We start from the raw sequence: 24,623 nt of genomic DNA, 5'->3' as shown, positions 1-24,623 counted from the left end.
TTTCAATATTATTTGCCTTGAAGCAAGCATAGAAGTGGTTTAACTCGTCTGGTAGGCTCGGGTCACTGGGCAGCTCTCGGCTGTGCTTCCCTTTGTAATCAATAATGGTTTGCAAGCCCTGCCACATCTGACGAGCGTCAGAGCCAATGTAGTACAATTCGATCTTAGTCCTGTACTGACTGTTTGATGGTTCGTCGGAGGGCATAGAGGGATTTCTTATAAACTTCCGGGTTAAAGTCCCGCTCCTTGAAAGCGGCAGCTCTTGCCTTTATCTCAGTGTGGATGTTGCTTGTAATCCATGGCTTCTGGTTGGGGTATGTACGTACGGTCACTGTGGGGACGACGTCATCGACGCACTTATTGAAGCCAATGACTGATGTGGTGTACTCCTCAATGCCATCGGAGGAATCCCGGAACATATTCCAGTCCATGCTAGCAAAATAGTCCTGTAGCTTAGCATCTGCTTCATCTGACCACTTTTTTATTGATCTAGTCACTGGTGCTTCCTGCTTTAATTTTTGCTTGTAAGCAGGAATCAGGAGGATATAATTATGGTCAGATTTGCCAAATGGAGGGCGAGGGAGAGCTTTGTATGCGTCTCTGTGTGTGGAGTAATGGTGGTCCAGAGTTTATTTCCCTCTGGTTGCAATACTAGATGATCATTATGAAAGATACTGTATTTGATCTGTAATACTTCAGTGGGAGATTATTGCTTTGCGATAAATAGTAATGACACTGCTTATCAGTGTTCAACAGGGTCACAAGGTTATTTTTCAGGCAAGCTGTTGAGAGTACAATTTACACGTGACACCCACAGATTTACTCTGGATCAAACGACTGTGTGTCCCGGGAGGGGTGTGCCAAGTTCACTCAGAGAACTCCTAGTTCCATTGTAATGCCTTCTGAGCATTCATTAAAGAACAAGAGGACATATTTATGGTTTGCGGAGGCCTTGCAGGAAGTTGGCCTCTTACTTTTGCTAATATTGAGCTTTTAACATGGATTGAACGCTGATCAGGAAAAATACGATACCACGACATGAGCTTATATCATAAAGAATACCACTGCTATTAATATCACATGGAACAAGAATATCAGTTGTTTTTTTACACCATCAAATCCATTATTATGTATGCCATTGGCCATAGAGATTGGATACAGTAACTGAATAACAATTGCAACTTTGCCTGACTCTGTGGCAACCCCAAACAAGACAATCAGTATAATTGTTTTTATTATTTAACCTTTATTTAACTAGGCAAGTCAGTTAAGAACAAATTCTTATTTACAATGACGGCCTACCCCGGCCAAACCCAGACAATGCTGGGACAATTGTGCGCCGCCCTATGGGACTCCCAATCACGGCCGGATGTGATACAGCCTGGATTCGAACCAGGGACTGTAGTGACGCCTCTTGCACTGAGATGCAGTGCCTTAGACCACTGCACCACTCGGGAGGCAATGGGCTGTATACAACTACAAAGTCTACATAATACACTTTCCAGAAATGGACACAATAAACAAATGAATGAAATGTTTCCTGGTACTAAAGACAGTAATTTACTGTATGTCTGTATTGGAAAGCATCGCATTAGCTATCAATCAGAAACAACAAGCCATGAGGTGCCAAGTACCTTTATTCACATTAGCCTCATACAGCAGTTTTATTTTTAACGAGCCCAGTTCCCTATGGAAATAACTTCCAGATACACAGAAATGTATAAATAAATACTTCAATATCATTATTTACCATAGATATTTTGTGACTGACAAAAATAATTGTATAAATACTTTTGGACCTAATAAACGAAATATCTCTTCTTTCACGTTACACTATTTCACGTCAATGAAGAACAGCATACAATCTACATCTTTATATGCCTGTTCTGATAATCTTTAATACAAATATAAACACATTTTTAAATATGTTATATCGTAATATATAGTATCTTTATCTATATATTCTATATACAATTTCAAAGCATGACATTCTATGGATATTGGACAAATGTAACTTGGGCTGCTCCAGAGGTAGCGTGGGTTGCCTTCCCACATGATTCATGCAGCCTGGGATGGGGTCTAAAGTTAATCTTAAGAGTGTACAGCGAAACTAAGAGAGTAGGTGCAAGAAAACAGTCTTTAGTTCATGGCTTCAACCAAAGTGTTCCAGTTTAGATTTTTTCTTGTTTAATTCTATTAAATAGTCTGCAATGTTGCTACAATGACAATATTGAAAATTCACTGTATGTGTGCTATAAGAGGTCTTTGTCTAATTCAATGACTTTCATCCTTCACATTAATTCTAATTAGCCTATACCGATTGTACAATATACTGTAGTTGACAAATTCAATTGCACGTCAACGTCTAAGGGGTTCTTGTGTGGTAGGTTAGAGTGCTATGGTGGTAAACTAAGGACATCAATCACGAGGCATGGACTGAACCCACGCCGGGGTCAACAGCAGGTTCTGTAGGTGTGGGTTCTAGCATTAGGACATGGTACCAAAGACTGGGTTATGGCGGCAGATGCTGGGGCCAAACTCATCGTAGTCCTTTTTTGAGTGACAAACCTGGAGAAACTCAGGCTGTGAAGGAAAAAAACAGAATACAAAAGCAAGGAGCAACAGTATCTCAGTACTTTAGGCAGATGAAAAAGGTTGGATAACACCAGACACAGCATTATTACAGATGTACAATCTTAATTTGAGCCAGTTTGCTACAGCAGGAAAATAATCCTGCAGCAACAGGACATTTGAATTATTATGTAGATGTAATTAATGGACATTTTTTGTAGGAGTTGATCCATTTTTCGTTAGGGCAAAGTCAGACATAAAGTGGAAATAATGAACTTTAGAAGCCTTTTTAAACCTAGAATACACTATTGTGCAGGAAAATGTTCAGCAACAAAAGAGTAATCAAATGAAGATCCTACATCTGTAGGCTGAGTACTGTCTACATATTGATTCTATATACACATTAATACAGTAGACATTTGTGATAGTGAATGATAATAATAATAATAACAGAACTTGTTAACCTTCGCAGTATAACCATGTAGAAGATGTAGTGTGTATCTGTGTGTATGCGTGGGTGCGTGCTCTGTGTGTGAGTGTGTACATGTGCACTGTGTGCGGTCTTTACCGTAGAGGCAAGCATGGATCCTCCAAACCACACAGCATAGCGCTGCATGTGGTGTGTAACCACCAGGACCTCCATGGGCTTGGGCTGAAAACAACAGGAAAGTAGACAGATTACCATCCATCCTGAGCCCAGTTTCTACCCTGCATCACAATAGCCTGGACAATGTCAGATCTGTATTGCCAACTCCTATGATCTTTGTCGTGCCAAACATGACCATAGGAGGCAGGAAAGCATGAACAGACACACCTTTATCCTTCCTCCACTGAGCTCCTCACTCAATTTGAGACGGGCGTCTACCGACCGCTTCAGGTCTCTCTGCAGCCGCCGGCCAAAGTCTCTGAACATGGTGGAACCGCCGGACAGGACAATATTCTGTAATGTGTCAGTACACAACACAACTACAGGGTGTCAGGTTCCTAGCCCATCAAAACAATAACAACACTTTCATTCATCAAGAAGTAGTCAATCTGGCTAAACACACAATCAAGAGACAGAAAAAATTAATAATTGGTGGGCGCTTATATTTGTCCTTTTTTTACACATACAAGTATGTAATTTATACGCATGTGTGAACTGGAAATTTACTTTTTTAATATCCCACTTTCCCTGAGACACCCATGGAGTGTGGGGTCACAGCCAGGGTCAGTCATTATGAATGATGCTCCTGGCGCAATTAGGGTTAAATGCCTTTCTCATGGGCACATCGACAGATGTTCAATATTTTTGTGCATGCTTTCTGTGTCTAGTTAGGTTTCAATGTCATCACAGAATTAGGGCTTTATCACAAATAATTAACTGAGTGGTTCGAGCCCTGAATGCTGATTGGCTGACAGTTGTGGTATATCAGATCGTATACCACAGGTATGACAAAACATTTATTTTTACTGCTCTAATTAGGTTGGTAACCAGTTTATAATAGCAATAAAGGCACCTCAGCTTTGCGTCGTGCCTAAGAACAGCCCTTAGCCGTGGTATATTGGCCATATACCACACCCCCTCTGGCCTAATTGCTTAAATAACAACCCTTGAAAGGTGCTGATATCAAATGTGTGAAGGCTACACTGGTCAGGTCTCAAACCCTAATGAGAGCGAGCGAGAAAGAGAGAGAGGAAAAGGCTCAGGGAAAATCGGGACACTCATTTGACCTTAATTAAATATTGACGTTCAGCGATAATAGGGGATCAACCAGCGATCCTCCGTCATTACAGGTCGAGGGGGTCAATCGTTTGTTAACAAACTTTAGAGGTTTTGGGAGGAAATGTATCCCGTTGTTTGGATTGGGCTGAGCTGGAATAACTTCTGGGGCAATAAAATAAATATTGTTCTACATCTATTTTTCATCCCTCTCTCCCTCCCTCTTTCATCCCTCTTTCCATCCATGTTTTGCCTTTCTGAAATGAATCCATTTATTACTCGTGTCAGAGGAGGAGATGAGAGCCCAGCAGCAGAGCGTTTTACTGCAGATGACCACCTTTCAATTTGTGAAGAAGATGGTTTAAGCTTATAGTCCACCTCAGGTGTTGTGACTCATGGGGATAGTTAGGATGCTCAATGAATTGTTAAATGTATTCAATTGCCCAGAAGATTGCAATATTTTATTTCAGGCAGTTGGTTCACTGGGCTATTACAAGTTCAATGACTTGTCTCAATGTTTTTTCATAAATACCCCAGTTTGATGTTTTAATTTGATATGCAGATCAGTGGCATGGGGATCATAGACATTTATAACACATGAGAGCAAGATAATTTGCACTCATTCTGTGTTTAGAAAAAATATATGTTTTGTTGGCATGATCCAAGCTAAATGAAGAGTAGAAAGTGAACTGAAATGGCCATTGAATAAGTCAGCTGCCGTGTTCAAGCCCATGTTCCCTCATTGCCTCCACCAAGGCCAACATGCATCTACCAGTATGATAACAAGGTGTACACTGACGCCTGGTGGACAAAATATGAACAACTATTCAGAATCAAAACTGTCACTACTAAATGTATTGCAGAGCAAGTCTGACATATTTAAAATAATCTTCAAATCATATTCTTTCTTAAATGAATTGTTAAACTGGAAACACATGCTTTCCCCTATCACACAATCAATTGCAGAATGTAGTGTTGAAGCCATACCTTATATAGAGGTCTTCTGACATCTATTGGACAGTTCATTATAACCTCGTCAACTATATCTGAGATTGGCTGCGTGAAGTCTGGGTTGGCAAACTGTAAAACACAGGAGCAGATTTAGTGGGTATTACATGTAAATGCTTAAAGCAAGGTCCAATGCAGCTGTTTTTATCTCAATATCAAATCATTTCTGGGTAACAATTAAGAATATTACTGTTATTGTTTTTAATTAAAATGTTCCAAAGAAACAAAAATAGCTTGTTAGCAAAGAGCAATTTCTCAAGAAAGAATTTAGCTATGACTGTCCGGGAGTGGGAAAACTGAAAACTAGCTGTTATTGTCAGATAGGATTGGAACTCTTTATTATTTTAAGTCTATTAACTAATTTACCGCCTGGTGGTCACCAGGCTGGCCAAAACGCCATCCCACCAAAACAGGCTGAAATATTAGGCTTTCTTTTCAAACAGCTCTTACACTAAAAAGGCATTATCATTCCAACCTCAGTGTGTAAATATGTATAAAACACATGGAAACCATGATTTTGACTGCACTGGGCCTTTAAATGACAATAATCTTAAATTTTTCAACTTTATTCTGCACAACAATTATTTATATATTTTTTTACTGATATCTTACATGACAACAATTGGTGCTTTCTTGAAGATACTCATTTCAAATTAGTAATTAATCCAATTGGATCCTTATTGGGTAAGAACACTGGCTGATAACTGTTGTCATGTTAGTTCTTATAAATAGTGTAGCATAAAATAAACGCTACCCATTATTCAGAATATCAATGAATACCTCTGGATGAAAGAATATTTCTGGACCTAAAAAGCGTTCATATCCAACATCTATGTGGAATTCAGATTTGCTGATGGCATTGATGCCTTTGTACTGCTTGATCCATTTTCCAGGGTCCGTGTCATATTTGGCAAATTCCTTCACAATGTCTGGACAGATGTAGCAGTACCTCTCCTGGGAAAACAAAACAACAAACAACAAATAAACAAGTGTGAGCTTACATTGTCCATTTATGTACATAATGTAGCATCGGTCCAACAACCATTACACCAATCAAAACCTCTTAAAGAGGTCGCTAGGTGTTGCTAGATAGCATCACTACTATTCTCCTCCTCACCTTGACTGCCTTGGCTGTCTCCATGGACTGTTCCGGGGGAATGCCCACCTCCCTCTCTCTGAGGAGCTGCTGGATGAACAAGGTGATGTCTCGACCTGCTATGGGGATGTGTTTTATACAGCTCCCAATGACGTAGCCTTCAGCCTAGCACAGGACACATAAGTTACAATGACTCAAACAGTCAAGAATCCTAAATATCAAGTCAACAACAGGTTAACATGATATGATCCTGATCATGTCTCAAAGTTACTCTATACCTGCAGCATAACTATGAATTTGCACAACATGAAACACTTAAAGCTGCAATATGTAACTTTTTGGGCGACCCGACCAAATTCACATAGATCTGTCATTATCATTGAAAACCGGTCTAAGAAGCGATAGTTCTGTTCTATGTGCACTATTTCTATACTTCCTGTTTGTAAGTTTCGTTTTTTTGCATCTTTTACTTTCGGTTTTGTGCACCAGCTTCAAACAGCTGAAAATACAATATTTTTGGTTATGGAGAAGATATTTCCCAGTGGTTTAGATGGTACAATGATTCTCTACACTATACTTGCTTGTTTTGTCACAAGGCGACTTATTCGAATTTTAGCAACCAGGAAATGGCGGAGCGATTTCTGCATAGTGCATCTTTAGTAATAACAGGTATACCAGTGACTATTCTTTTAAATAAAGTCTATGGAATTGGGGTGGGGGCATTTAGAAAAGAGCTGACAGTGAAGAAGGCATCTGAACAAGTCTATGAACGTGCTGGGAATTTTACGTTAACAAGTACCAATATATCTCAATATGGGTACAGCACTTGTTTTTCACTGTATGGTATTCTATTTTATGGTATCCAATTCTATTTTATATATAGCCATAAAGAAAAAGTCCACATACGGGATCCCAGCAATAATTACATTTTTACACAGCATTTTACTCATCATAAACAACAGACACAGAACTTCATGCCATATCACTTTTACAGAGAGGGAGTTATATTTAGGAGAGTCATGTGCACTTAGGTGGTGCGTCTCAATAAGCTAAAGTGGCTACTTCTCCTTGTTTCCTCTCTGCCAGCAACCCTGATTTAAAAAGACAGGATAGCTAAAAGCAATATGGCGAAGCCCCACAAGGGAATTTGCTTTGACCTGGAGGAGGGAAAAGCCACCTTGGACTGTTGAGAAACAGTATGGGAGTCTTAGGCTGCGTTTACACAGGCAGCCCAATTCTGATATTTGTTCCACTAATTGGTCTTTTGGGGGTGGGGGGTGGGGGGGGGGGGGGGGGGGGTTCAACCCATGTTACAGGGCTGTTTCTATCAGGGAAGGGATAGGATGGTTATAAAACATCCCCTTACATGCCTTTCCTCATTGGATCCTCCCATTAACCCACGATGCCTTGGATCATGTTGTATATTGGCATTCCTTTGAATTTGGACAGACACACAATCAAAACAGGTCAATAAAGGAGTTAAGTTGGGCTTGCTAACTCCTTCCACTCACAAGAAAGACATTTCTGTTTTGTTCCCACAATAAAAGCTAAGCAACCAAGATGGCCTAGCTTTTCTTGAGGAATGCCAACACATTTTGAGGGTTATAATGCCTTCATAAGGTTGGCATAGCACTTCTGTCATGGAAGATTATGGCAACCCCCAATGTTGATGGACGGTTTCATAACAGTTTAATGTGACAAAAGACAACATTAAGCTTTCACAACAAGTGTGATTATAAGCCTCTATGACCTATTAGGCCTGCGACCTATTATGTCATATTGTCTTTTAACAACAAAAAAACGTCTATATGCTTTTGTTACCACAGGTATGGCGTGGGTGACTCCATCTCCGCTGTCAATCACGATTCCTGTCAGTGTTCGCTCGCCTACTTGTCTAGACGTCCATGATGCCGCCAGGGCCAGAACTGCCTGAAATGAACCAGTACAATCACTGAGAGACAGATTTCAATGTGATTAGACCTAGGGCTGTGGCGGTCATGAAATATTGTAAACATGTTTAGAATCTCCAGGCCTCCACGCATACATGCTGCTGATGTATGCCTTTGGAACATCTACATTGAAAAAAAGTCTAATAAAGCCATTTAATATACACCATCACAATAAATCCATTATTTATTTTAGGCAGGTCTAAAGAAACATTATGATATGAAGAAAATGTATTTCAGAAGAACAGAATATGAGTTGGCCTACTGTATGTTATCTGGCTATGCACCCTGCCATAGGCTGTAGACTAGTTCATTTAGCAGACAATATTACGCTGATAAGTCTCGTGCCATTATTTTATATGATTTTATAGTAAGAAGAATATAATTGAACTTGGCTGAATAAAATGGAAAGGATATTTTTCCCATTCCGGAGCAATGTTGAGAGTAAAAGTGATCATTTGAAACAGGTCCTATATGCTAATATAGATTTTGAGTTAATTGGCTAATTTAGTTGTGAATGATACAAATCTTAGATTGCCTTAAAAATCAAAACATAGTTAGGCTGCATGATGTGACTATACGCAATAAAAAGTCGCAAAAAAAGCTGACACTCTGTTCCTTGCCTCAGGTTGCACACCCTGTTCTCTCATCAAGTCGTCATATTTTCAACCATCAGACTATTCTCAATTTAATCTTGCCTTTACTAATATAGAAGAAAATTGATTTAGAATGGCCCAATATCAAATGGGTAGGAACAACAGGAGGCTGCTGAGGGGAGGACGGCTCATATTAATGTACGGAAACAGCGCAAATGAAATGGCATCAAACAACTGTAACCATGTGTTTGATGTATTTGATACCATTCCACTTATTCCGCTCCAGCCATTACCACAACCCCGTCCTCCCCAATTAAGGTACCACCAACCTTGTGTTATAGGAACAGGGAGCAGGGGAAAAAAGACATCTTCCTTATGCACTCGAATAGCGAATGGAGGCTGCTTTCCCAGTTTAAATCATGCTGAGGCTAGTCCGGTTTTATAGCAGAGCAGCTGAGAAATAGACCTAAATATAGTAGCAGCTGGGATCCTACTCTTTTTAGTGGCAACCATCAAAAACTCTGCTTTCACACGGGATTGCATATAGAAATGTCTGGGCTTATAAGAACACTTATTTCACGTCACGCATCAACCACTGTTTGAGGAGCATGCAGCCTCTCACAGCACGACAGGTGATATTCCACCAAAACTGTGTATGCTATGGGCTCTCCAACCATGTTCCTGCAGCTACCCAGTGCTTCATTTGGGAAACCAAATTAAATCTGTTTGGGAATAGCGATAGTAACATGTTTTCATAGCGCAACACATTTAATTAACTTAAACTGTTGACAGCCCCTATCTCTGCGTGCTCGAAAAAGGAATGAAGGAGAGGAGGAGATGGACAAATTCACTATAATTGTAAGCTAACTCTGTAAGCCGCCCTGCACAATCAATGACCCAACAGCATCACCTAAGCCTATATATTCTCTCCCAGACTCATGGATTGATGTTTGGAGCGTATCATAAGGTAACCAGTCCAATCAGTATGAATAGTACATTCCAGATTCATAGGTGATTGCTAGAATTTGTTTAATTTTGAAGTATAGGCTAGAACAATGATGTACCAAAAACATCCTAAATCTATTTGACCAAGAAGGAGAGTGATGGAGTGCTGCATCAGATGACCTGGCCTCCACAATCACCCGACCTCAACCCATTTGAGATGGTTTGGGATGAGTTAGACTGCAGAGAGAAGGAAAAGCAGCCAACAAGTGCTCAGCATATGTGGGAACTCCTTCAAAACTGTTGGAAAAGCATTGCAGGTGAAGCTGGTTGAGAGAATGCCAAGAATGTGCAAAGCTGCCATCAAGGCAAAGGGTGGCTACTTTGAAGAATCTCAAATAAAATATATTTGGATTTGTTTAATACATTTTTGGTTACAACATGATTCCATGTGTTATTTCATAGTTTTGATGTCTTCACTATTATTCTACAATGTAGAAAACAGTAAAAAATTAAGAAAAACCCTTGAATAAGTAGGTGTGTCCAAACTTTTGACTGGTACTGTATATTGCTATCTAGGCTTACATGGAGTGAATGGATGATCATATCAAATTCATTGTTATAATAATAAGACATGCTCAATACTTATACTATATACTACTGGTATCTAACCATACATGAACGGGGTCATTGGGGTATTACACCTCATTAACACCACCGCAGATCAATAGTGTGAATGGGACATTATTTCTGTTGTACCTGCACTGCGATGTACAGGCCTGGGACATTAAAGGTCTCAAACATGATCTCAGCCAGATATTCTCTGTTCTCTGGCGTATTCAACGGAGGCTCTGTCTGGGGACACAAACATAAAAAACACTATACAGTCCAACTGAGGCAGTCTAAGAGCAACAACAGCAAAGCTACAAAATAATACAATTTAAATTAGGTCTTACAAAAACCATGCATCTATTGACTGTTTTCATTTTGAAAAACATTGACTAAATTCAGAATGGGCAATGGGTGCATTCATTGATATTTATAAATACTGAAATACCAGTTTCAAAAATAAAAAATAAATACCAATATCTCTATTTCATTCCCATATATGTTACAACAAACAAAATATGTGTTATGGAGTATACTGGGGTATATAATACCTTTACAATAAACTGTCTCTCACCATAAGGAAGCTATGGTCTTCAGGCTCTGCCCGCAGATACTTGAAGATGATCTGCTCCATGAACTTTTCCATCAAATCCCAGTCTTCCACCATCCCATGTCTGATGGGCCACTTTGGAGAAAAAAGGCCACATGGTTACAACTCAAAACCACCCCTGTGGGCGAAAACTGGTCGAATCAACGTTGTTTCCATGTCATTTCAACCTTCAACCTAATGACGTTGAATCAACGTAGAAAACTGATAGGGTTAGCAAAAAGTAATCAGCGTAAGGGCACTTTGTCTTTTTTTCACCCAACTTTTAACCTAAATCCAATGACATGGTGAAATCTTTTGTTGAATTCACATTGAACTTGACGTTGAACTGACATCTGTGCCCAGTGGGACAGATCCTATGAGTAGGATCAATCACCTTGGTTGCATAGTTGGGCTTATCAATGCCTTCATCTCCTATAAAGAAATCCAAGTCATCCACTCCCTTCACAAGTCGCCTCTGTGCCTGGTCTCCTACACCGGCTGACTCCCGTATAGCGATGCCTGAAATGGAAAAACATAAGGGTAACGAACAGGTGTTACATTCTTCTCTAGGCCTCCCGTCCATCAAGTCGATATACATGGACAGATGACGTACCAAGGCTCATATGTTCACACAGCTATCAAGCATATTTTAGAACTCTGTGTTCAACAAAGAACAGATCAAAACAGTCTGAAAGTCATTTGTTGTCCGTTCCCTTGAGAAATGAATTGATGGTAATGAGTGAAATGACAGCTGGAGTGCAGTAACTTGCTCAAGGTTACACAGCCGTGTGATGAGATGGGAGGCTACACTGCCTTTAATTAGTGCTTTCCCAAGGCAGAGCTTGATTCAAATCCAAAAACCAAAACCTTAAACTCCAAAACTGATGTAAATAAAGCCATCTTCAAGTTAGAAGTGGATAGTGTTTAAAACATCTGCAACATAAGCTATACAGTATACTTACAGGATGGCATGATAAACTGTGGCTCTGTGTTTCCAGCATATCCAATCTTGGTGTATCTGCATTCAAAGAAAAACAGCACAAAGTCATCATAACACAGCAAAGATTACAATGTTTGCCCCTAAGCATTGTGCAAATATACAACTGAATAATTTATTTATTTTCTGTACCATGGACTAAGCAGAATGCATTTGTCAATATATTCTCTACCGATCAATTTGCAATTAACCTTTCAGAAACAACCGAAAGCTTAGTAATTAGTTCCCTATAATACATTTACAGCATCAGGTTCTATCTCGACCCCAGCCTTTCTGATTAAGTAAAACTTCCTGTTTAACCACACTAATTCATCATGGAGGAAAAATGTATCTCCTCTAAAATGTATATTGTTAGCCAAAACATGCAGCTGTTTAATTCATTGAGATCTTGGAAAATGTACTGCCCACATGCTGAGTTATTCATCAAGTTAATCACACCTGTGAGTTAACAGGCCTTCGGATTCAGAAAACAGTAGGCTCCTCTACGGCTAAAATAGTCTAAGTTTTAGAGGACACTACAGCAGTGGCCAATGGCACTTTATTTACATTTATTTACATCTTAGCTATAGACCTAAAATACATTACAAAGTATTTATTATTACATATTATACATTATGACATTTTTATAGTATTATTTAATCTTATTCTCAAGTTAACTTTGCAGGCAGGTGCTTTCCACTTGGGTGGCAAAGGTTGTCTTGATTGGTGGCATAACATAGCCTAACGTTAGTAAATGTCCTTTTCGAGGCAGATCACATACTGTATCTTCAGAGCAAGCTTAGCTGTTTCAAGTAAACAAACTCACCCTGTCCCACAATCTATCACGCAAGGAGGTAGAGGAGTTGCCATGCTCGTGTTGACGATTGTCCTATCGATACTAGAACACCATAGATTATTTGCAACAACTGTATCAGCTAGTTTAAACACAATGTATGATTGAAGGTTGGCTACACGGCTGATTGCACTGCCCCGTGCTCGCTTATTTCCCTGTACCGTTATTTATATTACAGAGTATCTATTATATTGACCAGATACTCAAGTGGCCGCTCTAACAATGAAAATAAATGTCTTCAAAAATGGAAGGCAAATGGGAGGGGGCACGATTAGGTGGGACCATTCTAGCCAATGAGAGGGCAGATACGCGCAACAACAGGCACAACTCCAATATAAAGTGTTTTTTCTCAAAGTTGCCAGGATGTCAAGTGTCCTACTTAAATCAGTACACTCGCAAAAACATAGGCATTACGAAACTTCTAGTCGATCAAATAAGCCATACGTAGAAAATAAACCATTCACATTTTTGTTAACCAAATTTGACACTCTCTCGTTGACCTCCATGCAAAAATTCCTTGCTTTGGTGAGCGAAAAAACACAAAAACGCCACCTGCTGGAGAAGACCGATTTTGGGCCCAGTTATCCCTCTCGCTCTGCCTCTTTCTCTCTGTTTCTATTTCTAGTAGTTTGACAGCGAGAGTGCTTCCCGAGTCAAAGGGAAAATTGAAAAAATAAAAACAAGCTGGCTGGCTCCGTTCTCCACTTGAGCTTAGTAGGGAATGGGAACTTGCACACCTGACCGTGAGTCAGTTTCTCATTCGAAAATGCTCTGTCATGTAGTGATTTCTAATACAGGATCAGCTGTTAGGCTACAGAAAAAAATGCTTTATTGAAACCTGTGAAAGTATTCTTGAAAATAATGTTTCGCTAAATGATATGGCTAAGGTGTATGCAATTAAATAACCTTGTAATTTTGTGAAGAAGCTGCAAAAAACTAAATGCCATGGCACCAATGTATTTCAATACTCACACCGCAAGGTGGCATCTGAATCCCACTGTTTCCTCTCTGGCCACGAGTTGTTAGGCAACCTTGTTTGTATTATTCACGCGCCTAATAAAAAGGAGGTGACGAATATTCTGTCACACAAGCTAATAGCCTTTATTCTTGATAACGTTGGGATTAAGAGCAATTATACTCAACTATTTTTCATTATGTATTTCATTATGTCTACCAGAGAGGCACGATAACTATCCTGTAACAAATTCAATAGCTCATCTATGCCAGATATTACGGTACATTTTCAACAAGCAAGGAAGACTATTTGAAAATGCGCGTTATTTCCTGACAGCAAGCAAGAGAAGATGACTACATAAATGACAGAGAACGGTGCACAAATATGTCTCGAACTAATCTATAAGTGTAAAAAAGTATCCGACGAAAGGTTTGTAAGAAACTAATTTGATGTCATGACGATATATGGACTTTGCCACCATCGTCACGTGCGCATTTCCCACCAACAGCGCACAATTCGGTCAAGTCTTTCCCAAATGTACACTAGCTATTTTTTACACCAGCATACACCTATACCTGTTTATTTTAAGTGTTTGTATTCAACATTGCTACGCGCAATCAAACTATACTGACACTCCATACCGGTTAACGAGTATGTAGATAACTGTTTACAATGTATTCCGTCCAACACGATCTAGTAACGTTAAACACAGACACATCCCAGTTACTTAGCTACATGAATTTATTGCAAATATTATAGTGATTTGCGGTTTCGCGGTGCCCCTCAATGTCCCTTTTATGGGAAAAGCTAACTTCCTGCAATTCTACACATTTTCCATGGGGCAGAGAGAAAAATGTGCAGTTTTATAACTATCTCATATTATTCTACACTTTGGGAGGGGCTCCTCCAGGGGTTGGGCCCCCAGTGTTTGTGGGTCCTGCATTGCAGGGTTGTGTCCTACACTAGTGTTCTGATCTTGGTTGAAGATACTCTGTTATTTTCAGTAGTGGTGGGTAAAATCACTGTGGAAGCCATGACAATAAGATTACATATTTATGTGTTATTTGATTTGATACATTTTTATTTTTATTGAAGCCTGGCTGAATACATGCCACTGGTTATTTCCAACCTGTTTTCCCGCCGTTGGCCAGAGACTGTTATTGATTGGTATGATGTCATTGGGAAGACCATTTTGCCTAAAATCCAATTATGTTTATTATTGTGTTTTGTGTGTATTGCTAAATATGACTACTGAAGGTGAACTTGAACTTCAAGTAAGCAGCTAGAAGTACTTTGTTATCAAAGTAAAATCAGAATTGGCATATGGATCATGAAGCTTTCGTTTTTTTTAACCAAGTGAGTTTGTATTTTCCTTTAGTTGTTTGCTAGATTGGAGGGGAGATGATCATTGAGGGACATTGAACCTGACATCTTTCCTGGACCAATTCAAGATAGTTTGGCCCTATAGACTAATTTAACTGCTGTTTAGACAGCAAGACAGAACAATGTCAGTCCATATAAAGAAATAACCACAGTAGTCACGTCTTCTCTCCAGGTACTGGAGCAACGAACCGCCCTTGCTGTCTCTGCCTAGCCGGTTCCCCTCTCTCCACTGGGATTCTCTGCCTCTAACCCTATTACAGGGGCCGAGTCACTGGCTTACTGGTGCTCTTCCATGCCGTCCCTAGGAGTGGTGCGTCACTTGAGTGGGTTGAGTCACTGACGTGGTCTTCCTGTCTGGGTTGGCGCCCCCCCCTTGGGTTGTGCCGTGGCGGAGATCTTTGTGGGCTATACTCGGCCTTGTCTCAGGATGGTAAGTTGGTGGTTGAAGATATCCCTCTAGTGGTGTGGGGGCTGTGCTTTGGCAAAGTGGGTGGGGTTATATCCTGCCTGTTTGGCCCTGTCCGGGGGTATCATCGGATGGGGCCACAGTGTCTCCTGACCACTCCTGTCTCAGCCTTCAGTATTTATGCTGCAGTAGTTTATGTGTCGGGGGACTAGGGTCAGTCTGTTATATCTGGAGTATTTCTCCAGTGTCCTGTGTGAATTTAAGTATGCTTTCTCTAATTCTCTCTTTCTCTCTCTCTTTCTTTCTTTTTCTCTCTCGGGGGACCTGAGCCTTAGGACCATGCCTCAGGACTACCTGGCATGATGACTCCTTGCTGTCCACCTGGCCGTGCTGCTGCTCCAGTTTCAACTGTTCTGCCTGCGGCTATGGAACCCTGACCTGTTCACTGGACGTGCTACCTGTCCCAGACCTGCTGTTTTCAACTCTCTAGAGACAGCAGGAGCGGTAGAGATACTCTCAATGATCGGCTATGAAAAGCCAACTGACATTTACTCCTGAGGTGCTGACCTGTTGCACCCTCGACAACCACTGTGATTATTATTATTTGACCATGCTGGTCATTTATGAACATTTGAACATCTTGGCCATGTTCTGTTATAATCTCCACCCGGCACAGCCAGAAGAGGACTGGCCACCCCTCATAGCCTGGTTCCTCTCTAGGTTTCTTCCTAGGTTTTGGCCTTTCTAGGGAGTTTTTCCTAGCCACCGTGCTTCTACACCTGCATTGCTTGCTGTTTGGGGTTTTAGGCTGCGTTTCTGTACAGCACTTTGAGATATCAGCTGATGTAAGAAGGGCTATATAAATACATTTGATTTGATTCTCTCCAGGTGACGTTGTGGAGTTCCATGGCACGAGGGCAATGGGAAGACGCAGACTCTGTTCAATCTGGTGACCCACTGCATCCTCCCAACCGACCGGGGCGGCCCGGAAGTGAAGGTCATGTACGTGGACACCAACTACCACTTTGACATGCTGAGTCTGGTGAAAGTACTGGAGCAGCGCCTGGGGGAGGACACCAAAGGGGAGGATGGTGATGCGTGGTAGTGCCTGAGGAGAGGGTGCGAGCCTGCCTGGGCCGACTCTTCGTGGTCCTCTGCTCCAGCTCAGTCCAGCTGCTTCTCACACTGCACTATCTGGAAAATACCTTCTGCAGCCGGCCCGCCCTGTGCCTATTGGTCATCGACAGCATCTCAGCCTTCTATTGGGTGGACCGGAGCAGCGGAGAGGAGAGCGTGGCCAAGCAGGAAGCCATACTCAGGAAGTGTTCAGAGCCCCTGGCCCGGCTGCTAAGGGACTACCTCATTGTGGTGTTCGCCACCACGCACGCCAACATCAGGAACTACGGGCACTCGGATCAGGCTGACACAGCAGCCATGACACCTGGGCCCTCTGAGCCATCCTCATCGTATTCCTCCTGGAGACGGTGGTCCTCCTCCCATGCCTCAGACTGTGACAAGGCCTACATCAGCAGGGATTGGCAGAGGCTAGTGACACACAAGGAGACGTGACCAAGGACAGAAACCAGGTGTTTTCAACTGCATACACCACCACAAAGACGAGGCGCTAAACACTCCTCGTTCTGTGTAATGTAAAGGGGGTTCAGTTTTTATAAGGAATGTTGTTGAACTCATTTAATTGAATTCTATTCCAATTCCGGATGTGTTCAACTGATAGAATAATAATTTTGAACTATAGCAACTTTTAGTGATTTTATTTCTAACAGTTGTTGGATTATTTTAAATCCACCAAATGTGGATGGTTATTATGTTATTTGTTTTGTTAAGAGGGGAAAGAGAGTAAGATAGGGCAACTGTTACACACAGAGGTCGCAAATGTTTTGAAAAGAAATCACACCAGTTAAGTTCTGAGAACTTGCTTTTGATAGGTAGCATTCCTCTGGTCTGGTCCGGAGTGTCCGTGGTACGCCAAAGGGAACTCTAAGGTTATTATGCTATAAATCCTGCTGCTATAGCAAAACATGTATCTTTGTTTACTATACACACCCTCCATCCCTCACCATAAAAGTCTTCATTTTACATAAATATTTACATTGTTCATTGAGCAGTAATGCCTTTCTTCATTGAAGCACTGAATATTTAGTTATATAATGCAAGCGGTTAAATATGCTTTACTCTGTAGCGATAGCTGTAGGTTAAATATTCTCATGAAAGCCTAAAGGCCTGCAATATTTCATGGTGTGTTATATCAGTAAACCTGAAATTACTCTTCACATGAGATCTTCTTTAAGTCTTTTAGGGATGAGCATATTTGACAGAGGCAGAGTTTTGACAGGCAGTTCAAGGGTAGAGTGGATGGAGCAGAGTATCTACAGCTCAGTCATCCAGTTTCAGGTTTAGTCTGGGGTACAGTAAGTGTTAACCAAACTCACCCTGTTTAGGACTTCCTTAATCACTTAGCGTGATTGATAGTTTTATATTTTTCATGGGCTGTTGGTCTCCACTTTTGATGCACAACATCAATTCCCAGGTTCAGGCCTAGCTTGTAATATGGGGAGTGCTGTCAATCTAGCAAGCACTGCTATTTAAATGGGGTCTTCGTGTTCAAGCAGGACAACTCTCCCCCTACTCAATTTATCCCCTGACTTTGGACACCCAACCAGCATCCCACAGCGATACCATAGATAAACAACAAATTACACAGTCATTGTCAGTCAATCATCCCGTGGAACCCAGGCTGCTAGTAGCTCATTGACGGAGACCAGCTGTACTGTACATAATAGCAGGGTTTTGTTCCCTCCCTGTGGATCCTTGTATTGTTTCACGGCTCTCTGTTCTATAAGGCAAGCCTTACAGAGTAATTAGACACTGAATGGTTTGTTATTACTCAAAGAAGAGTTGATAAAAGTACCCACCCACCCCTCCTCCAACCAGCAGCAGCTGTTCACTCCAGTACTTCATTGTCCTATGTCATGTGACCAAGGTTATTATAGTTTTGTGATTTAATATATGTTTTTATTTCTATTTTTAGATTTTATTTGACATTCAATTTAGTTTCAGTTAGTTTTCAGACTTGATTTACTAGTTTTTATTTATACTGAACAAAAATATAAACGCAACATGTAAAGTGTTGGTCCCATGTTTCATGAGCTGAAATAAAAGATCCCAGAATTTTTCTATATGTACAAAAAGCTTATTTCTCTCCAATTTTGTGCACACATTTGTTTACATCCCTGTTAGTGAGTATTTCTCCTTTGCCAAGACAATCCATCCATCTGACAGGTGTACACAGGTGCACCTTGTGCTGGAGACAGTAAAAGGCCACTCTAAAATGTGCAGTTTTGTCACAACACAATGCCACAGATGTCTCAAATTTTGAGGAAGCATGCAATTAGCATGCTGACTGCAGGAATGTCCACCAGAGCTCTTGACAGATAATTCAATGTTCATTTCCCTACCATAATTTCCCTACCATTTCTCCCTCCAACGTTGTTTTACAAAATTTGGCAGTACGTCCAACCGGCCTCACAACCACAGACCACACGTAACCACACCAGCCCAGGACCTTCACATCCAACTTCTTTACCTGCGGGATGGTCTGAGACCAGCCACCCGAACAGCTGATGAAACTGAGTAATTCTGTTTGTAATAAAGCCCTTTTGTGTGGATAAACTCATTCTGATTGGCTGGGCCTGGCTCCCCAGTGGGTGGGCATGGCTCCCAAGTGGGTGGGCCTATGCCCTTTTTTGGGATGTCACTTCTTGCCTCTGGGGGAAAGTAATACATAAGGTGATGGGTCGGGACATGGGTTTGGTTAGGTTTAACTATAAACCGATCCTAATGTGACTTGGATTTAAAAGGAAAGGCTCCTAGACTGGATAAGTGCCATGTTTATACCAATCCAATGCTTTTTTAACTTTAATAGTAGATATAAGAAAAATCAAGTACCTTTACCTTTATCTAACCGAAAGATAGAGGAGAAAACAACAAATGAAGTCATGGCCCATTTGAGGTTGTGTTTATGCAGTGGAGGCAGGTGGGAGAAGCTATAGGAGTAATGGTTAGAATGGAATTAATGGGACGGAGTCATGTGATTTCCATATGTTTGATACATTTAATATCGTTCCATTACTTCCATCACAGCCATTACAATGAACACATCCTCCTATAGCAGGGGCAGAAGCCAGATCCAGTGCCACAGGGCACAGCTTTGAATAAACAGCTATCCTTGCCTGCCAGAACTGAAGAGGTGACTCTGTAAACAAGACACCCTTTACCTCTTCCAGATATTTCCACAGCTCACAAGGGCAGGGCTCTACAGTGCACCCATTTTACTCTCATATGTGGCTAAATATTTTGCTGTGCTACCTGGAATTTTAATTTAGGAGCACCAGGGTGCCTCGAAAAATTAAGGATTCTAGCTTTAATACCTCAAATATTTGTCATTGTGCTTTTAAATGTATTTGTGTGCGCCTACATTTTTCAACTGACCTTTTTTGTAAAAAAAGGTCAGCGTAGAGCCCTGCACGGGGAACTTAATGCCCTGCCAGGTTGACACTCCGCCTGAACAGTGACCTCAGACACAATCTTCGATGTGAGGAAGCTATATTTCTGAAGCACTGGGGTCGAGATCCTCGCTGGATTCATCGTGCTGGCATTGTCCTGGGGTAATGCTGCTCCATGGTTGTACTCTCTGATTTGCTGAATTACAAAATACTCTGCTTCCCTCATCAGTGGCTCCATCTCTGTTGAGTGAAGTGAGTCCATCGGGCAAGCTGCTGCAGGGTTTGGCTACCAGAGGAGTTAGTATGCATGTGAAGCACTCACCCAGTGACTTCAGTTGGACCTGTGCCGACTGTTTTGCAACAGTAGTTGACTGCAAGTGTGCCTCAAGGTTGAGAAGGCACGGTACCACATTAGACAGCGACTGGCTGTCAGTTTCAAGTTGATCGGTGTGGATTGCAAAGGGCTCCAGCAACTTCACAAGCTGCTCTAGCTTGGCCAAGTGATGCTCCGCACTCACCCTCTGTTTTCACTGTTAGGTAGTGTGATAGCTAGTGATAGGGATGCACAAACAAGGCCTATTTGAGCATTTACCTGCCAAATTTACATAAGTATTCAGACCCTTTACTCAGTACTTTGTTGAAGCACCTTTGGCAGTGATTACAGCCTTGAGTCTTCTTGGGTATGACACCACAAGCTTGGCACACCTGTACTTGGGGAGTTTCTCCCATTCTTCTCTGCAGATCCTCTCAAGCTTTGTTAGGTTGGATGGGGAGCATCGCTGAACAGCTATTTTCAGGTCTCTCCAGAGATGTTTGATCGGGTTCAAGTCCGGGCTCTAGCTGGGCCACTCAAGGACATTCAGAGACTTGTCCCGAAGCCACTCCTGTTTTGTCTTGGCTGTGTGCTTAGGGTTGTTGTCCTGTTGGAAGGTGAACCTTCGCCCCAGTCTAAGGTCCTGAGCGCTCTGGAGCAGGTTTTCATCAAGGATCTCTCTGTGCTATGCTCCTTTCATCTTTCCCTCGATCCTGACTAGTCTCCCAGTCCCTGCCGCTGAAAAACATCACCACAGCATGATGCTGCCACCACCATGCTTCACCGTAGAGATGGTGACAGGTTTCCTCCAGACGTGACGCTTGGCACTCAGGCCAAAGAGTTCAACTTTGGTTTCATCAGATCAGAGAATCTTGTTTCTCATGGTCTGAGAGTCCTTTAGGTGCCTTTTGGCAAACTCCAAGCGGGCTGTCATGTGCCTTTTGCTAAGGAGTGGATTCCGTCTGGCCACTCCACGATAAAGGCCTGATTGGTAGAATGTTGCAGAGATGGTTGTCCTTCTGGAAGGTTCTCCCATCTCCACAGAGGAAATCTGAAGCTCTGTCAGAGTGACTATCAGGTTCTTGGTCACTTCCCTGACCAGTTTGGCCAGGTGGACAGCTCTAGGAAGAGTCTTGGTGGTTCCAAAGTTTTTCCATTTAAGAATGATGGAGGCCACTGTGTTCTTGGGGACCGTCAATGCTGCAGACATTTCTTGGTACCCTTCCCCATATCTGTGCCTTGACACAATCCTGTCTCAGAGCTCTACAGACAATACCTTCGACCTCATGGCTTGGTTGTTGCTCTGACATGCACTGTCAACTGTGGGACCTTATATAGACATGTGTGCCTTTCCAAATAATGTCCAATCAATTGAATTTACCACAGGTGGACTCCAATCAAGTTGTAGAAACATCTCAAGGATGATCAATGTAAACAGGATGCACCGGAGCTCAATTTCGAGTCTCATAGCAAAAGGTCTGAATACTTATGGAAATAAGGTATTTCTAAAAACATGTTTCCGCTTTGTCATTATGGGCTATTGTGTGTAGATTTATTTAATCCATTTTAGAATAAGGCTGTAGCGTAACAAAAGGTGGAAAAAGTAAAGGGGTCTGAATACTTTCTGAATGCCCTGTATACACTGGCCTTCAACTTGAATGTCCCCCAGCATGAATGATACAATTGTGCATCTTCATATTATCAGTCATGTTTGAAATGTTCAATAATAACCCATACTCTCCTTCATAATCCATATTCACACGGTGTTGCTCTTGGCTATAAAGGCATCACCTTAATTCTAGTTTTCCTGGTATACCAGTAACAATACTAGTTCACAAAATCCCACTTAGAGGCCAGATAGCTCAATCCCTTTTCAGCAAATGTGTGTAAATGTTGTCAGCACAAGCTATCAATCTATTTTTATGTAATGCACATTACATGATGCCACACAGGCTCAATATCAAATTAATTATGCCACATAGGATCAATATCAAACGGATTATGCCACACAGGCTCAATATCAAATGGACCCAACCCCAAATTATCCATTTGTTTACCTACTGATTGCAACTGGGTCCCCATGCCCACATTAAACTGGCCGACTCAAGGACCATGACAGCACAGCAGTCTTTAACTTTGGTTCAGAAAATCAAATGAATGCCAAGCGGTGCACAAAAGGGAGAAAGTTCCTCTTAATTGATTTGTTTATTGCTGTTGATTTTATGTGCGTTCTTCAGCAGTTAACAAAAGGCTTGATGCCTGGGGAGGGCTTATGGCTCTGAATGATATCCTTAGTAGTCCAAGCCTGGTGTTAAGAAAAAGAAGTGTTCAACAACATATCCCTAATTAGAAGACAAGAGACCAATGGTTCTTGGTTCATTATTTGGCTATGTGTTTAGTTGAATGTGTGTGTATGTTTTATTTAGGCTTTGAGAAATAGGGAAATAAGGTAAAACATAATGGAAGTTGCCAACTAACCTAACTCCATTAAATCCAGAGTGATGGTCTTTAGTCTCCTATGTGCCATGCATTCGTCTTTCCATCACTGCTGACTGGTTTAAAAAGAATAACAGATTGCAGAATCATAAGGGGTGGCAGGCAACCTAGTGGTTAGAGCATTGGGCCAGTAACTGAAAGGTTGTTGGATCAAATCCCCGATCTGATAAATCTGTCACTCTATCCCTGAGCAAGGCAGTTAACCCACTGTTTCCTGGGCGCTGAAAACGTAGATGTTGATTACGGCAGCCCCCCACACCTCTGATTCAGAGGGGGTGGGTTAAATGCAAAAGACAGATTACAGTTGGCTACATTCAGTTGTACAACTGACAGCAATATTCCATTCAGCAGACACTTTTATCCACAGCATCTTACATACATTTTACGTATGGGTGGTCCTAGGATTTGAACCCACTACCGTTGGGTTACAAGCATCATGCGCTACCAACTTACAGTTGAAGTCGGAAGTTTACATACACCTTAGCCAAATACATTTAAACTCAGTTTTTCACAATCCCTGACATTTAATCCTAGTAAAAATTCCCTGTCTTAGGTCAATTAAGATAACCACATTATTTTAAGAATGTGAAATGTCAGAATAATAGTAGAGAGAATTATTTATTTCAGCTTTTATTTCTTTCATCACATTCCCAGTGGGTCAGAAGTTTACGTACACTCAATTAGTATTTGGTAGCATTGCCTTTAAATTGTTTAACTTGGGTCAAACGTTTCAGGTAGCCTTCCACAAGCTTCCCACAATAAGTGGGGTGAATTTTGGCCCATTCCTTCTGACAGAGCTGGTGTAACTGAGTCAGGTTTGTAGGCCTCCTTGCTCGCACACACTTTTTCTGTAGGATTGAGGTCAGGGCTTTGTGATGGCCTCTCCAATACCTTGACTTTGTTGTCCTTAAGCCATTTTGCCACAACTTTGGAAGTATGGTTGGGGTCATTGTCCATTTGGAAGACCCATTTGCAACCAAGCTTTAACTTCCTGACTGATGTCTTGAGATGTTGCTTCAATATATCCACATAATTTTCCTTCCTCATGATGCCATCTGTTTTGTGAAGTGCACTAGTCCCTCTTGCAGCAAAGCACCCCCACAACATGATGCTGCCACCCCCGTGCTTCACCGGTTTGGATGGTGTTCTTCGGCTTGCAAGCCTCCCCCTTTTTCTCCTCCAAACATAACGATGGTCATTATGGCCAAACATTCTATTTTTGTTTCATCAAACCAGAGGACATTTCTCCAAAAAGTACGATCTTTGTCCCCATGTGCAGTTGCAAACCGTAGTCTGGCTTTTTTATGGCGGTTTTGGGGCGGTGGCTTCTTCCTTGCTGAGCGGACTTTCAGGTTATGTCGATATAGGACTCTTTTACTGTGGATATAGATACTTTTGTACCTCCAGCATCTTCACAAGGTCTTTTGCTGTTGTTCTGGGATTGATTTGCACTTTTCGCACCAAAGTACATTCATCTCTAGGAGACAGAACACGTCTCCTTCCTGAGCGGTATGACGGCTGCGTGGTCCCATGGTGTTTATACTCGCCTACTATTGTTTGTACAGATGAATGTGGTACCTTCAGGGGTTTGGAAATTACTCCCAAGGATGAACCAGACTTGTGGAGGTCTACAATCTTTTTCTGAGGTCTTGGCTGATT

The 24,623-nt window shown here is 41.5% G+C and overlaps 1 protein-coding gene and 1 pseudogene across 2 annotated transcripts; one reads left to right on the top strand and one right to left on the bottom strand.

Annotated features, from left to right (window-relative positions):
• Window positions 1–1,619: 1,619 nt before the first annotated feature.
• Window positions 1,620–13,117, bottom strand: actr3b (actin related protein 3B). Its single transcript, XM_014181453.2, has 12 exons — window positions 12,862–13,117; window positions 12,022–12,077; window positions 11,454–11,578; window positions 11,045–11,155; window positions 10,621–10,716; window positions 8,199–8,306; window positions 6,399–6,542; window positions 6,062–6,235; window positions 5,261–5,353; window positions 3,386–3,511; window positions 3,140–3,223; window positions 1,620–2,583 (listed from the first exon to the last, which is right to left on the bottom strand). The coding sequence occupies exons 1-12, from the start codon at window positions 12,903–12,905 to the stop codon at window positions 2,488–2,490; spliced, it is 1,257 nt and encodes a 418-aa protein (XP_014036928.1). The 5' UTR covers window positions 12,906–13,117; the 3' UTR covers window positions 1,620–2,487.
• A 1,970-nt stretch (window positions 13,118–15,087) lies between these two features.
• LOC106590385 (DNA repair protein XRCC2-like) lies at window positions 15,088–18,827 on the top strand (annotated as a pseudogene). Its single transcript, XR_014383059.1, has 2 exons — window positions 15,088–15,100; window positions 16,521–18,827. The product of XR_014383059.1 is annotated as a DNA repair protein XRCC2-like (transcript).
• The last annotated feature ends 5,796 nt before the right edge of the window (window positions 18,828–24,623 follow it).

Source organism: Salmo salar, chromosome 29 (assembly GCF_965601325.2).
Source record: "Salmo salar chromosome 29, fSalSal1, whole genome shotgun sequence".
Classification (NCBI taxonomy): domain Eukaryota; kingdom Metazoa; phylum Chordata; class Actinopteri; order Salmoniformes; family Salmonidae; genus Salmo; species Salmo salar.
Note: the sequence above shows the minus strand (reverse complement) of the source record. Positions and strands in the feature narration are given on the sequence as shown.